We start from the raw sequence: 14,826 nt of genomic DNA, 5'->3' as shown, positions 1-14,826 counted from the left end.
ATAAATAGAAGGGTCCATCCTTAACCCTTAGATTTGGGCCTAGCAGGCTTGCAGTGGAAATTCGACATTCTTAAAGCAATTCTACTAGACTAGCCTAATAATAGGAGGAGGAGGAGGAGGAGGTGGTTTGGGTCCATAGTTGAAGAAATTGTGTTGTTTTTTTTTTTTTTTAAATCATCGTACTCTTTATTTGTGAATTGTGGGATTGTTGGCCTATTTGTGTTAATAAACCTTAGTTTAGTCCAAAAGTAGAATCAGAGGGTTTTTTTTGCAACCTCACTGAGGGATGTCTTATTTAATAGTTTTTGTTTTTGTTTTATAATTGAAGAGGGAGATAAGGGCTTTAACCTGAAGCAGGAAGACTTTCAATTAGTTGTGGCTAATTCTGTTCAATTGCTTCTTAGGGAGGTCATGCTGCCTTATTCATGAAATGTGAATGGCTCTATTGACAACATATGAAACTGAACATGTGAATGACTGGAGGTGAACATGTATGAATAATAGAGAGATGAGAAAAAGTAAATGAATAGCTCTTCCTGGGGTGTGTTAGAAAGGCTTGACTCATTCCCCAAATTTAGCTTATAGTCGTAGTTTTTCATTGTCAGGTAGCCCATCGGGTCACGCCAGTGTGAGATATATGTTGTTGGTGTGAATTTGGATGTCTTAAAAAAAAAAAAAAAAAACCTATTGGTCGTGATTAGAAGTTGAATTAAACCAGAAGGGTTTTGAATACCTATTGAAATGTTGTCTTAAAAGTAGCTGACCTAATTAGGATTTTGTTTTGCAGATAATTTGGTGGCACACTAAAAACAAATTACAGTTTATTTGGTTAGCACAATCTTTAATTACATTTCCGCCAGCAGTAAATTGTCTCAATACAAGTCCACATTCCTTAAATATATGTGAAAATAAGTTCCACTTGTATAAATAAGCACTAAGTCTGTTGTCAGAAGCCCCACTGTGATCACTCAGTGGACAGCTCTGTCATTCTTGTACTTGTGTGACTTTTAACCAACTTTGTAGTTGTCACCAGACCATGTGGTCTAAATTCTTTATTGTAAATGTTTCTTTTGTTTATGCCTAAAGCTCTAGAGGTCTCCTCTCTCCACCTTTGGAAGCAGAAAAACACATGGAATTGGGCTTTAACCTCTCTGTTACTTGGTGTTTGGAACAAGAGGCTGTTTCTCGAATTTTACGTACTTGTAAGAGTGTTGAAGTAGACAGTTTCAGAGTTCAGAAAGAAGTAGAAAATTACACATTGTTCTTTCCAGTATCTTAACTTTTTCTTGGGTAATTAAGATAGTGAACATTTGCCCTAGGACTAATTTATGAGAGCACCATTCAGGAGAACTTTATCTTTGGTGTCACTTTGTTGAATTTGCAAGTTAAGAAAAATCAATTAATATACGTCCTGTATGTATTTCTTCCCGCGCTTTCGTTGTAGTTTATGGCCTTAATCTCACATGTGAAAAATTGTAAAGTTTAAGCCGTAAAATAATAGTAATATCGTTCTTTCAAAAAGTGGCTTTTAAAACAGTAACTAGTTGAAGCTCTGCTTAAGGCTGCCTTTAAAGGCAGACTTGCGTTTACATCTAGAATTTGTGCTTACAGAGTTCTGAACCCAGAGAGGAGTTGCTTGCTGGAATAGGTTACTTAGCCAAAAGAGGGAAAAGTTGCTCAATTGCCAGTGAGAGCTTAATGTATTAAAATCTCACTGGAATTTCAGAATTATTTATCTTATCACGTAGAAATGTTTGCATGAGCTGGGCTGAGGCGAAAGTCCGAAAGGTACTTTCTGCTGGTGTGGCTTCCTTAGTGTTCGCCTGTTATAAATTGTCTGGCCGGTACCAGAATTGGGGCTGGGGTGGGGGGTCATGGTCCTTATGGTTTTCACAGCTGTTTTTCTATATTTTCCAGACTAAAACTTGAACATAGCAAGCTGATTTATGAGTCACTTTGGATCAGTGTCTTAAAACAGCTACAGCCTGGCTTTTTGTTTTTCAGCTTTCCAGATTTCTGCTGAATTAGCAGCTCTGCAGGCCCCAGTGGGATTGATTAAGAAGCTGTGCTGGATTTGCATTTTAAAATTTGACTTGGAAGTTAGATTTCCAAATGCTAAAAGGAACAAAATGATGGCTGGAACCAAATGTTGTAAATTAATTTTTTTTTCGTATATATTTATTCACTTGCTAATGTGCAGGAGGAAAGACTTTTTTTCCTGCCATGTACAGTTTGATTTGCAAGCATTTGGCCAGCTGAGTTCTAGGTAAATAGTTAACACCTCCCTGCCTTACCACTTTTCCCGTTTATTAACCTCACCACACAGAGTTTTTTTGAAAAGGTTTCCTGGGGAAGATGTTCGTTAATGGACCTCTGAAAGTGAAGAATCTGCTTCTCTAACTGAATGTTCTAGTGGGTTTAAGAAAATATCGACATTGTACAACTTGTATTTGTTTTTAATGTGGTCTAGCCATACAAACAATATAGGGAAGATTTAGGAAAATGTGACATCCTTTAACTGGAAAGTAATCATTTCTGAAACATAAACTGTATTAAATCTAAATTTAGACACATTAAAAGTTTCATGGCTCTAAGTATTTAGCAGTAAAAGTCACTTAAGAGGTGATTTTTTTTTCTCCTACATATAATGTGGTTTTAATAGTACACAAAACTCAGGAATGGAAGTGTGTTGCAATAACAAAATATTTAGGGTTGCCAGCTCCTGCTTCTGGATCAGAAACAACTGGTCCCCAGCATGTGCACACTTCTCAGAAGGCAGTTTCTCATTTTAAAGGTCTTTTGTTGGAGATCTCGTCCCATTACTGGCTGGAAAAAAAGTTAAAACCCTCTCTTTTCTCATAGGATTGCCCTATGAAATAATCATTAAAATGAAGTGAAGTGTGGTTTTCGGTTTTTTTTTTTTTTCTAATTAAAAAGAAAACCACCTGTATATAAATGTAAATGCCAGATTGGCTCCCCTTTTCCTTTTAAAAACTGAAACAATAGGGGATGCAGTTTTATGCTGGTTCAATGTTCTTTAGTTAAGTGGATCCAAATGAGACTTTCTGTTGATTCAGGCTACCTCCCAGGTGAAGGACTCTTTTCACTGGTTGTTTTTGAAACCCTGTGGGAAATCTGCGACTGTCTGTGGTGCTAAAAGCACACAGGTTTTGTTTGAATCCTAACATGAGTTGTTGGGCTCACGGGTTCCTTGATGAACTCCAGACGGACGTGAGCTGGGCTGTGAGGGAAAGTGTCTGGCTCCAGCGTGGTGAGCATGCACAGCAGTGGTTGTAATTGCAGGATTTTTATAGTTTAAAGACTGTGCCAGATTTTTTTCATGTTATAACTCTACCAGAACAAATCTACTCATGTCTGTTACTGTCTGGTAGGTCTTTAGGCAAACATGTTTCAAATAAAACCTTTGCAGATTTATTTTATTTTATTTTTAGGTGCACTAGAGAAATCCAGGTTTAATTCTCAAAACAAAAATGCAGAGACTTGATTTCCAGTTGTTGACTTCGTAGCCGTGTGCAAAGTCACACTGGTTCTCTGGGTGTGATTTTTCTGCCTCTCATTTCTGGTTCATGCTTTGTGCCAATCCAGCTTGGTTAACTGAAACACTGGTTAGCTGAAAGTCTTCATTTTTGAGGGCTGAAAGAACTCATTTGGTAAGGGTTGGTAAACCCCTCTCTGGGGGAGAGCTTTTCAGCCGTGCTGTTTGTAAGTCTGGTTTTCAGTAGCTGTTCCAGCCATTTCACTTTCAGTCCACCCACCGCATGGTAGGCACACACTCAGTGTGTCAGCACGCAAAGGGACGTGAGCAAATATTTACCGGGCTCTCTTTAGTATTGTTGGTTCTTAAAAGCCAAGATGATGGCCTAGTCTAGAATGTTGCATGTGTAGGAGTTTTGTTTTGCTTTGTAAATAATAATCATCATCATCATCATCATGTCTATGGAAATTGTTACTAAGTTAGGCTGAGGTCTCTAAAGTCTCTAAGAAGCAGGTTTATGTAATGATTGAAAAGAAATCTGATCATGGGTTCCTATATAGCCTACTTTGTAGGTGGTTTATGTGGTTTAAATTATACATTATGTTATCAAATACTGAGATTTGGGGAATTCAGAAAAGCAGAATTCGGATGGTTTTTTCGACTCCCAACATATACACACAAGTGATACCTCAAATAATTTGGTGCCTAAACCCAGAGAAACAAATACGTATGAAAAGCCATTTCTGTTTTGTTCACTTGTAATACGAACACCGATGTTTAATTTTATGGTAATAATAAAAAGGTTTCTTTAGAGCTTTGAGTTTCAGCAGCCTGCCTAATTAGCCACTTTTCATAGGCCATGACTTCACCATATCAGGTTGGAAGTGAGGAGATGGTAGGGGATTGGGAGGGTGAAGCAAAACAACGAGTTCACAAAAGATCTGTTCACCCTGTGCCAAAAACCATCTCCTAAAAATCTGTGGGCTTAAAGCACTTGAATCTGCCAGTCTCCTAAGCTAATTTTGTCCTCAGAATTTGTATTTTTTACTTTGGCAGTTTGGTTGCCGTCTAGTTTGGGGGTAGGATAAACCAATTATTTCCTACATTGTCACTAGTGTTGATAGAGGTATCTCATAAATCCATTCTGTCTTGCACATCATTAAGCACTAGTAGTGACCTTTTGAAACTTTACTTTTGTTTCCTCGTAGGGACTTGAGTCACAACAGATTGTCTTTCATCAAGGCAAATTCCATGAGCCACCTTCAAAACCTTCGAGAAGTGTGAGTCTTACTTCTATTTGAGATTTGAATAAGAAAAAATATGCTACTTAACTGTGAAGAATGTTTGGATTACAATAAGTTATTTAAGACTTTTAGGTATCTTTAACTTTATAAAGTTTTCACACCTCTGAATTACAGATGATCTAATCAGCCTTTTTTTTTTTTCTTTTTCTTTTGGCTCTTAAAGGAAACTGAACAACAATGAATTGGAGACCATTCCAAATCTAGGACCAGTCTCAGCAAATATTACGCTTCTCTCCTTGTAAGTGAATGTTGGGATTTTGCACATATGTTTGGGTAACAGGGACCGTGGGTAACAGTTCCATATGGGCTAGAATAAAGGTCTTAGAAGCAAAATATGAATATTTCCTCCTGTAGATAATGGAGAAGTGTTTTTTTAAATTGGTCGACTTGTTTTTCAGCCTCTTTCTTTCCTAGATCTTAAGTATCATTGTAACAACACACTCTCCATGTCGCTGTCATTGCTGAGCTGGTGTCCCAGATTCAGAGAAGCTGCCTTCATCTCCTAGAGACATGTGTTTGATTATGCCCTGCAGACTAGCACTAATTCTGGTGTTACTCAGTGGTTGGCCTGGGATCTGTGTGTTAGGTATTACATAGTTCCTAGAGGAGGGTGATTGGGGTTGTTAGAGGAAGTGGGAGTTGATAATAAGGCATTGGGAGTATTTTAAGTGTGGTACTTGTACACATCGAGGTTCAGAAACATCAGACCAAAATATCAATGTCATACAGTTAAATACGTGATTGAAGTTATAAATACCATTCCATGTTTTGCAAAGATGGGTTTTGAAATAAAATAGTGCTAAATTTTCTGTATTTTTAGGACAGATAACATGTTTATTTTCACACCTTGGAGATGTTTTGGAATAATTCTGACTTTCAGCACTTCAGGGTAGTGTTTGGAATGTGCAGTATTTGATTTCCTAAAATTTAAGTAGCTTACCACCTTGAATCTTGAACAATTTTAAAATGTATTTGAGGCACTGAGGTTAAAATGTTTTTCCTTCCCCAAACAAGTTAAGAAAAGCCCACCATTGTTGGTTGCTTCTGGGAAAGGTGTCGTGAGGGTTAAAATTATACAGTAAATTTCAGGAAAGCTGTTCAATTAATTAAAGTGATCACTACCCAATTGCTTACATCTGGTGATTTATAGAGGTTGGTTTTTACTGAGGGTCCAGGTCACCTAAGTCACGGGTGCAGCCGCTGTGTCTGCTTTCCTCTGTTTGAATAAGAACTAAGTGACATTTGATACTGATGTGGTTTTTCCAAAGATCAGAAACAGAAAGGAATGAAAGAAAAAGGAGTTGGTATTTGACAAATAAACACTGAATTTAAAAAACATTTTTATACTAGCGTTAATACCTGTTTTATTTTATTTATTTATTTTTTTGTCGTTCACAATTGCTTAAGAATTTAGAGTCTAAGTGGAGTACTGATTTTGTATCTTAAACAACTGAAGCTATTCTCATTTGATCCATGGGATCTTTCTAGATCCCAGGGAGCTCTGCCTCCCCCTGCTGTTCCTGCCCCGTGTGTTGGCAGATTTCTGTCCACATGTTCAAGAGAGTCTTAAGTAGAGGGTCATGGTGTGCTTCATGGCTGAGAGGGTCCACAGTGGAGTTTTGGAATCTGGGTAGGGTGGAGAAAACAGGCTTCCTCTGGGCTTAGCACAGAGTTGAAATACCAGGAACTCATAAGGAAATTAGAAACTTCTATTGGAAATAAAAGACCGACTGATTTTACACTTCCAGGATTTCATTTATAATTAAAAAACTTAAATGCAGTCTGTAAAGATAGAAACCTTCAAAATTTGAATGTTTCACCCTGTTTTCATTTGTTTCACTTTAGTGAGTGCTGAATAATCTTTACTGACCTTGAATAATCTCACTTTTTTTCTCCTTAATTTGTTGCATTGCATCTGACCAGGGATTATTCTGTTCATTTTATATAATGATAGATCCTATTTGTACCTACATTACATAGCATCTGCAAAGGGTTATTTCAAGGGTGATGAGACTGCCAATTCAGTAGGGGTAGTGTAAAATTGTCTTCAGATCTATGAAATGTATTGAAAAATATATTTCTCTGATTGTTTTCTTCTACAAATGTAGTGTTTTCTCCCATAGACCTCTTTGGATATTGCAGTACACAATCATTATTTCTAAAGCACCATTAATTTCTGTCTTGTATAGGGGAGAGCATTTTCTTTTACGCAGAAGCACTTGAACATCAGAGCTAAAAGTCAGTACTGATATTTCTGAAATTTCAAAAGAAATTGTTAGAAACTTGCTCTGGCACCACACTTAAAACACCATATCTTTCCAAGTAGGTCTCGGGACTATTTGACTTTTATTTGATCAATATTTTTTTTTTGACATTTTGTGGAAGAAAACAGATTTGGCGGGGGGGGGGGATCATTTGCACAAATTAAATATTTGAAAATATGTTGAAAGGAAAATCAGCTGGAGTCTAGAGCAAAAGATTAAATGTTTGTGCTCCGTCCTGTCGCTGCTCTGCAGTGGTGACCATTCCCAGCTGGAGGGAGAGAAGACTACCTGGTGAGACCTTCTTTCATTTTCAGAAGCAAATGGCACCCCGTGTCCAAGATGAACATCTGGTAATGTCAGGGAAGCCTTGTAAAATACCAGAGTCTTGGGATGCTGATTGGATGAGCATTGAACTCCCCCATTAACAAAGCTCATCTCCAACCTCCTTAGGGGTCAGTCAGAATGCAAAAAAACCTGAATAGACTTGTTTTCCTTTGAATCCCACCCAACATGAGCTGAGGAGTCAACTGACATGCTAGGGGTAGGATGTAGTTTATAGGTTTTGCTTTGTTTTTTTTGGTTTTTTTTGTTTGTTTGTTTGTTTTTTTCTCTATCTTGTAGCCTGGGCAGGATGCTATATTTTAAGGGAAGAAATGCAATAATATTTGGAATGAACATCTAATACTGTTGACATGTCATAAGTAAGTTGGTTTTACCATATGTGGTAGTTCCAGCTTCCATGAGGTGGAATGGAATGCTCAAGCATTGGACATTTTTGAAAACTGTGACTTGGGGCACCAGGGTGGCTCAGCAGTTGAATGTCTGTCTGCCTTTGACTCAGGGTGTGATCCCGGGGTCCTGGGATTGAGTCCCGCATCGGGCTCCTTGCATAGAGCCTGCTTCTCCCTCTGCCTGTGTCTGTGCCTCTCTCTCTGTGTCTCTCATGAATAAATTAATAAAACCTTAAAAAGAGAGAGAGAACTGTGACTTGAGTTAGGGCAAGTTTGAATCCACAAGTCATATAACATTATTTTTGAACGAAGGAGTTCTCATTGGTCATTAGATAGTGCTGACTCGGTCTTAGTCTTGATGGTTTCTATAATATTACCCAACATATAAGTACTTGCCTATATGTTAGCATTGAAAAGATGTGGGTCCCTGAATGTCAGAGGAGTACCCAGATTACTTGTTAAAAAACCTAGGTTTCCTGACCCTATCCCTAGAGATTCTGAATTAATGGGATTGGGTGGGGCCCAGGATATCCATTTTAACACATCTGCCTTACTGGTTCTTTTTAGTTATCACATAAATATTTCTGGAACTACTGATAGACTCCAGTTTGTTATAATCAAATAAACCTCTTCTCATTATTTATCTCAAAGGTAGAACATTTCTCCCAAGTCCAGTCGTGTTCTTCATAGTCTTTAATTTTTTCTGGAAATGGCAATGTCATCCTTCCAGAGGCGTTATTATAAATGTTAACCACTTTGCCGATGGGTCCCCAAAATGTGTGCTTTGCCAATGGACAGCCAGTGAAGAGATTTAAAGCAGAGTGAGGTGATCAGTTTTGCTACTTGAAAGTGTTATTCTGGCTTCAGTGGAGGATGTCCTGGCGGTGGCCGGAGGGTGCTGTAGAGGGCAGATGACTGGGTGGGGGGGTGGGGGGGCACTGTGTCACGGCAGCAGAATGGTGACTAAAGCAAAGCTCAGGTTGGATGGCTTGGAGTTGCCTGCTGGCCCTTCCCTCTGCTGGATTGAGATCTTGGGCAAGTTTCCGTCCGTCTGTGTTTCCTCATTGACAAACTGAGAAGCATAACAGTACCTACCTCAGGGTGGTGTTGGGAGGATTTGGAAGGAGAATACAGATAAAACCATCTGGCGTGTGCTGGGTGTTCAGCAGACATGAGCTGTGACCATGATGAGGATGATCATGCACTCAAGGGGAACTCATCGAACAAAATAAGCGGTGCCAGACTCTGTTTCCAGGGCTGAGGACACAGCAGTGAACAAAGCCGACAACCAACTGCTACCAAGTCTCCAGTCTAGTGAGGAGTCAAGGAACAATAGGTAACTTTTTTTTTTTTCACAGAAAGATTATTTCACTTTCTTGGTAAATTCTCTCAAGGAAACAAGGAGGAAAGAAGAGCTCTGGTGGTTGCCCTTTACCGTGGTCCGAGACAGCATCTTTCTGAGTATTTACCAAATCCTACTCTGTGCTGGCTGCTGATTGAAGGTGGAGATTCAGCAGCGAACAGACAGACGAAATCCCTGCCCTCACAGAGCTGCCTTCTTGTGGGACGAAAAAGACCAAAAGCAAAATAAATAAGAGATGTGGTCAGAAGGTGGTGAGTGCTAGGGAGGAAAAAGCAGAGGGGGAGGCATAGGAGTGTGTATGGATGAAAAGAGGGTTTAGGGTTCTAAGTGGGGTTGCAGGGAGGGGCTTGCTAGGAAAGTGACACCGGAATTAGGAAAGGGGCAGGGAAGGGTCGCGTGCAACGTCCTGGGGGTGGAGGTGGTCTCCTTCAGCCTCCCCTACCCTGTCCAGGCCCATCTGGGACCATATACATCCAGCTCTTCACATGGTAATGAAATGGTTTATATTTTTCTCCCCTGCTATACTGGGGGGCTTGTGGCTGACTCTTGTTTTCCCCAGTGCTTCATGCAGGTGGATGGCATATAGTGGGTGCTAGGAATAACAAGGCATATATATGGAAAGCCACGTGCACTTAGCATTATTCAGGCAAATCTCCTATTAAGTTAGTCTATGCTAGTGGCTAAAAATTTACAGTGGGGACAAAGCATGCCTGTGTTTTACTTAACTCGTGTTCAACTATGCATGCTTGGTAAATAATAGTAATGGATTATAACAATGGCAACGATAATAGGTAAAAGAAAGAAGCGGTGTAAGTAGGGAAAGGGTCCAGCTCCCCCCTCTCACCAGTGGGCACGTGGCCTGCAGTGCGTGGGGAACTAAAAGTCCCCTTTTGTATTCGCCTGTTTCATTTTGCGTGTCTCAGCCCACTGGGGATGACTTCGGTCTTCAGAGATCCGGGGTTTTGGTAGACCCAGTGCCCAGCACACATGCGAACTACTCCATCGGGCCCTGAGCTACACATTCAAGATAAAAAGCTTCAGTAACAAAAGACAAAATTGATCTGCTCCAACACTGAAGGCCAGACTGGCCCTACGGGACTCAGAGAGGGAGAGAGGAGGAGGAGGGGTTTGCAGAAGAACTCTCTGCTGGTGTTTTAAGGGATCTTCAAGGGTTTCCCCTGGTGCACCAGCTTCAGCGCCTGATGCGGTGTGACATGTGGTCCAGCACACCACGTGTCCGCCTGTGTGAGGGATGCTCCGGGAGGCCGGGAAGCATGGGAGTTATGTCCTTTCCTATGCTACAGAGAGCAGTCCTGGGCAGCAGGGGGTGTTGGCAGCTCGGGTGGCCTGGACAATATTGTAGAGTTCTGAGAAGAGTGGGGTGACCTTTTCCCTGCAGTTTTGAAAGTCCCGCAGGTCCTCCAATGGCTTCTGTCCCATGCCTTAGTCCAGGGTAGAACTCAGGTCTTACTGAGCTGTCAGTCCCCTCAGAGGCCTAGTCCAGAAGTTGGTACGTAGGAGGTTCTCATCGAACATCCAAGTGGATGAGAGAGAGACCCAGGCATCCACATGCTTGTGTCGTCTCACCCTAGTGACTTGTCTGACCTCAGGCAGACTCAGTGACCTCCCCTTTGTTTATCTGTAAAAATAGTGTGAGATGTCTGCCCCTCTGTCTCAGGTAGTCCTGGTACAGGATCGAAGGGCATAATGAACAGGAAAGGGCTCTGACCAGTGTGAGCAGCAGCCGTCGGGTTACAGGTCAGTAAGGCAGGGTTAGCATCCTTATCCTGGCCACAGTAGATGGGGGAGGGAGAAAGAACTTTGCATTCGGAGTGGAAAATGCTGGTCTGGAAAACTTTTGCTCTCTTCAAATAGTTCAAAGAATTGGCAAACGCTCAGTTAGAATTATAACCGAACAACATTTTTAGGCCAAGGGCTTGTGTATCTATAAGGTGGATTTTGAGCCCGGCAATGTCACCTACTATGTGCTAAGTGTTAGGGAATAGGGAAGAATAGAACTTGGCCTCTGCCCTCCGGGGGAGGGCGATTTGAATAATGAATAATGGGATGATAGACAATAAAGACACGCTCCAAATAGGGTGATGCCCTGGATGATGGGGAGACACCTGGGGCTGTGCCGGTGCACCAGAGGGCTGCAGCTTCAGTGTGTGTCAAGTAGGAGGGTACGTGAGGTCCAGAGAAGGAAAGGATACAGAGGGGGATGTTGGTAGTCATGCACTCAGGTGTTTTAAAATTTTGGGGGGAGTAACTGACGTTTTTGTTAAGCAGGGGAATGAAATGACTACATTTCACAGAAGCACAGAATCTTCTCTCCTTGTTTTTAAGTAGCCATGAAACCATGTTCATCTTCAAAATCAAATGCCATGAAGACAAGTAAATAATGTGCTTTTAAGATCATTAACAATTGCCAAATACCTGCTATCCATCCATCCTTAGAACAATCCTGCACTCTGAGCCTTGCTATATGTTAGGGCCACATCCCCTCCCCACCGCCCCAAAAGGAAATTGACCATAGAGTAGGCATCCTATTGACTTGTCTATGATGAAAAGGGTTGAACAAATGATTAGAAATCAGGCCTGCAGTATTCTGTTATCTACATATTAAACCCAGTACCATATTAAATGGCAATTTCATCTCCAAGCACCCATTTTTCATTGAACATTTCAAAAATCAGCCTAATAAAAACAAAATTGTCTTGGGAGACAGTGATTTAAGAGACTCTTACTTAGTTGCATGGCACAGCGTTTATTTAAATAATTCATCAAACTCAATTTCTGATTTTTAAAGCATATTGCTATTTTATTAGTTCACAGCTCAGAGATGAAGCTGCATATAGGGAAGGCAAGCGTTCCATAAGTAAGTTTTCAAATGATGCTGTAGCTAAGTAATTTTGTAACTGTGGTGGATTTGAAATAGTTGTTTGCTTTTAAACCAAACCTATATAAGTCAGCATTTGAAAGGAAGTTACCAGTGTGTCCTATTAATTAGGGAAGTGGGGAGAAGCTTTAGCCAAAATTAGAATTTAAGTTTCTGGGGAATCAGGGAGCTTTGTTCTAACTAAGTGGACATGAACTGTACCCCGTCTTTACCCATTTGTGGGTAGAATTTGACCCCCCCCAACTGAAAAAAATCCATCCCCCAGTGTATGCTCTACTAATGTGGATGAATGGACTAGTGTCTTTGTATTTAAAGGACATTGCATCAGAGGGCTGCAGCCTTCACCAGTATAAACAAACCAGACATTATTGTGTTTAATGGAAATGAGCTCATAAAGCTCAAGCCTTACAAAGTAAACACATAAACATCGTAATATGATAAGTTGTATTCTTTTATTGGATTTTAAAGTGTTTATATGTGATTTGTACATAAAAGAGTTTACTGTACACAGAGATGTATTCTTTACCCTCTGTGTGTATCTCCACAATTAATTATAGACCAGTCCCCACAATGCAAGTTTGCTAGGTGTTCGAGTTCTCCATTTAGATTCGAAACATGTTTTTGTGATCCTGTCATGGCTCTTCCAACCCTTGGAGAATTTCCCACTGCTCTTAGGTCAAGAGCAGAATCCTTCACGAGACATGTAGAGCTCTGTGTGACCTGAATCCTATTTTCCCCCTGAGCCTCCTCTAGACCCCTTTCTCCCCTCTAGCCCCCTTGTGCTGCGTCAGGCCCCTCTGCATACTTCTCCTTCTGCCTACAGTACTCCCCCTTGCCCAGCGCTGGCGAGCCAGGCTTTGGTTCACCTGGCACATTTTTCTGTCGCCCTCTGTCCATGCACTATGGTACAAGCAGTGACCTTCGCCAGCTTTATATCTGTGGTTCTTTAATGTCCCTTTCCCCCACCAGAGGGAAACTTCCTAAAAGCTGAGAGCATGTGTGTTTTCACCCCCATCGTAACCCTAGCATGAAGCTCAGTGTCTGGCACTTGGTAGACCGTGCACGGTTGTTGAGTGAATGACTGAATGGATAGCCCGGTCCCATTAAATCCTGTAGAGAGTTAATTGTAGGAAAAAACCGTTCAGTTAACTGTTCTCTTCATGCCTCTCTATGTATACCCTTAAAATTGTTTTCATTATGAAAACTTGCTTTTTACAAAGTAATAAGATTCTTAGATAGGACATAGGACGTGGCAAACCAGCAGACAACTTCCTTCATTGGTGGTTCTGGAGCCCCTAAAATTGACCCCTTGAACTTGACCTTCCAGCATAGCTTGCCACAGAATCTCCTGCGTTGCCAAGGTCTGTCCTTCACCTCTCCCCTCGACGTCACGCTAGCCATTTTGATCGCTGCTTTGAAGAATCAAGTGCAACTTCTGCCAGAGATGATTCTGTGCTGAGCAAGGCTTGTGCTGCCAAGACAGACAAAACAATAAAGTTACAGCCAGTTGCTTTTCATGATAGGGGTGGCAAGAGTCAACACGTCTCTCTCCTGGCCTAGTTACTTTTCCTTCTCATCCTTGTTTTAGTATCTCTGCCATCTTCCATAGATGAGAGGCTCAGGGCTCTAGTTGGGTAGAGAGACCAAAACAAACAGGGTGCTAACCAGTACCACCGCTTCTTTCCTTGGCTGAAAGGTGCCTAAGTACTAAATTCAAAACATGAAAGGAAAGGCAATTATAAGTATAAGCGCTTCCTTTTTAAAATCACCTGCCTGACAGTCTCCCTTCCTCCCTGTGAAGCTTTAGCCAGCAGATAGAGCAGTTTCTAGAATGGGGTTGAAGGCAAAATGAAATATCAACGTACTCTTCATGCTGCAAGTACCCTACAGCACAGGATAAGCATGGTGCACATTCCTGGACCATCAATTTTACTGTGCATGAGCAATTTTAAATGTTTTTATTCCCAAACAAATAATTGGAATAGAATCAAAATGAGCATTTCTTTTCTAGAAAAAAAAAAGAAAAAGATGCCTTTTGAAGTTAATCACTAATTGCCATGAGATATCCTGCACAAGGCACTGGCCTAGGAATAGAGGCAGTATTCTTTAAAGATGAATGGGATGTTTACAGAATCAGGAAATGTAGTCAATTGTACAAATCCCTCTTTCTCTTATTCTCTTCCTCCTCTCTCTTTTTTGCTTTTACTTCGTCACCATCATCCCCATTTAAGTATCAACTAAAGGATGAGGGGAATTAGAAATGGTTTGGTAGATTGTATAACTGGTCAAAACCCATTTTTTTTGGTTGGTGTTGAGTGTCCGCATGTAATCCTGGTAACTTAGAATGGAAAGAGACATTCTCCCTATGGAGAGATGTCTGGAAAAAGAGGTTATCTAGCCTCCCTCTGAGCACTTTCAGGGACAAAAGCTTACTTCTTGGTGACAAACCATTCCATTGTGAGTAGTCCTAATTACTAGGACTTTTTGTTAAGCTGAACTCTTCCCTTAACTCTTAGTTCTGTGTGTTGGGGAGAACAACTTTGTTCTATTTTCTGAGTAATACTCCCTATAAGTCATAAAATACAAGATTTTCTTCAAGCCTTCTCTTTTTCCTGGCTCAAATTCCAATTACCCTTACCTATATGATACGCAGTCTAGACCAGTGCTCCACAGTGTCACTTTCTGCAATGATGAAAATGTTTTATATCTGTGCTGGTCACTGTAGTAGCTACTAGACATGTGGATATTGAACACTTGAAATGTGGTTAG

The 14,826-nt window shown here is 40.8% G+C and overlaps 1 protein-coding gene across 2 annotated transcripts in view; it reads left to right on the top strand.

Annotated features, from left to right (window-relative positions):
• LRIG3 (leucine rich repeats and immunoglobulin like domains 3) overlaps positions 1-14,826 on the top strand; it is a 49,110-nt gene that overhangs the window by 861 nt on the left and 33,423 nt on the right. Inside the window, exons 1-3 of one of the 2 annotated variants that reach the window (XM_077913610.1) lie at positions 2,178-2,266; positions 4,705-4,776; positions 4,964-5,038. In XM_077913610.1, the coding sequence (XP_077769736.1) occupies positions 2,193-2,266; positions 4,705-4,776; positions 4,964-5,038 (221 nt within the window). In that variant the 5' untranslated portion in view covers positions 2,178-2,192. Of the gene's footprint in view, positions 1-2,177; positions 2,267-4,704; positions 4,777-4,963; positions 5,039-14,826 lie in introns of those variants that run through there. The other variant, XM_077913612.1, reaches the window with a different exon arrangement.

The sequence above is a fragment of the Canis aureus genome, chromosome 11, assembly GCF_053574225.1.
Source record: "Canis aureus isolate CA01 chromosome 11, VMU_Caureus_v.1.0, whole genome shotgun sequence".
In the NCBI taxonomy this organism is placed as follows: Eukaryota; Metazoa; Chordata; class Mammalia; order Carnivora; family Canidae; genus Canis; species Canis aureus.
Note: the sequence above shows the minus strand (reverse complement) of the source record. Positions and strands in the feature narration are given on the sequence as shown.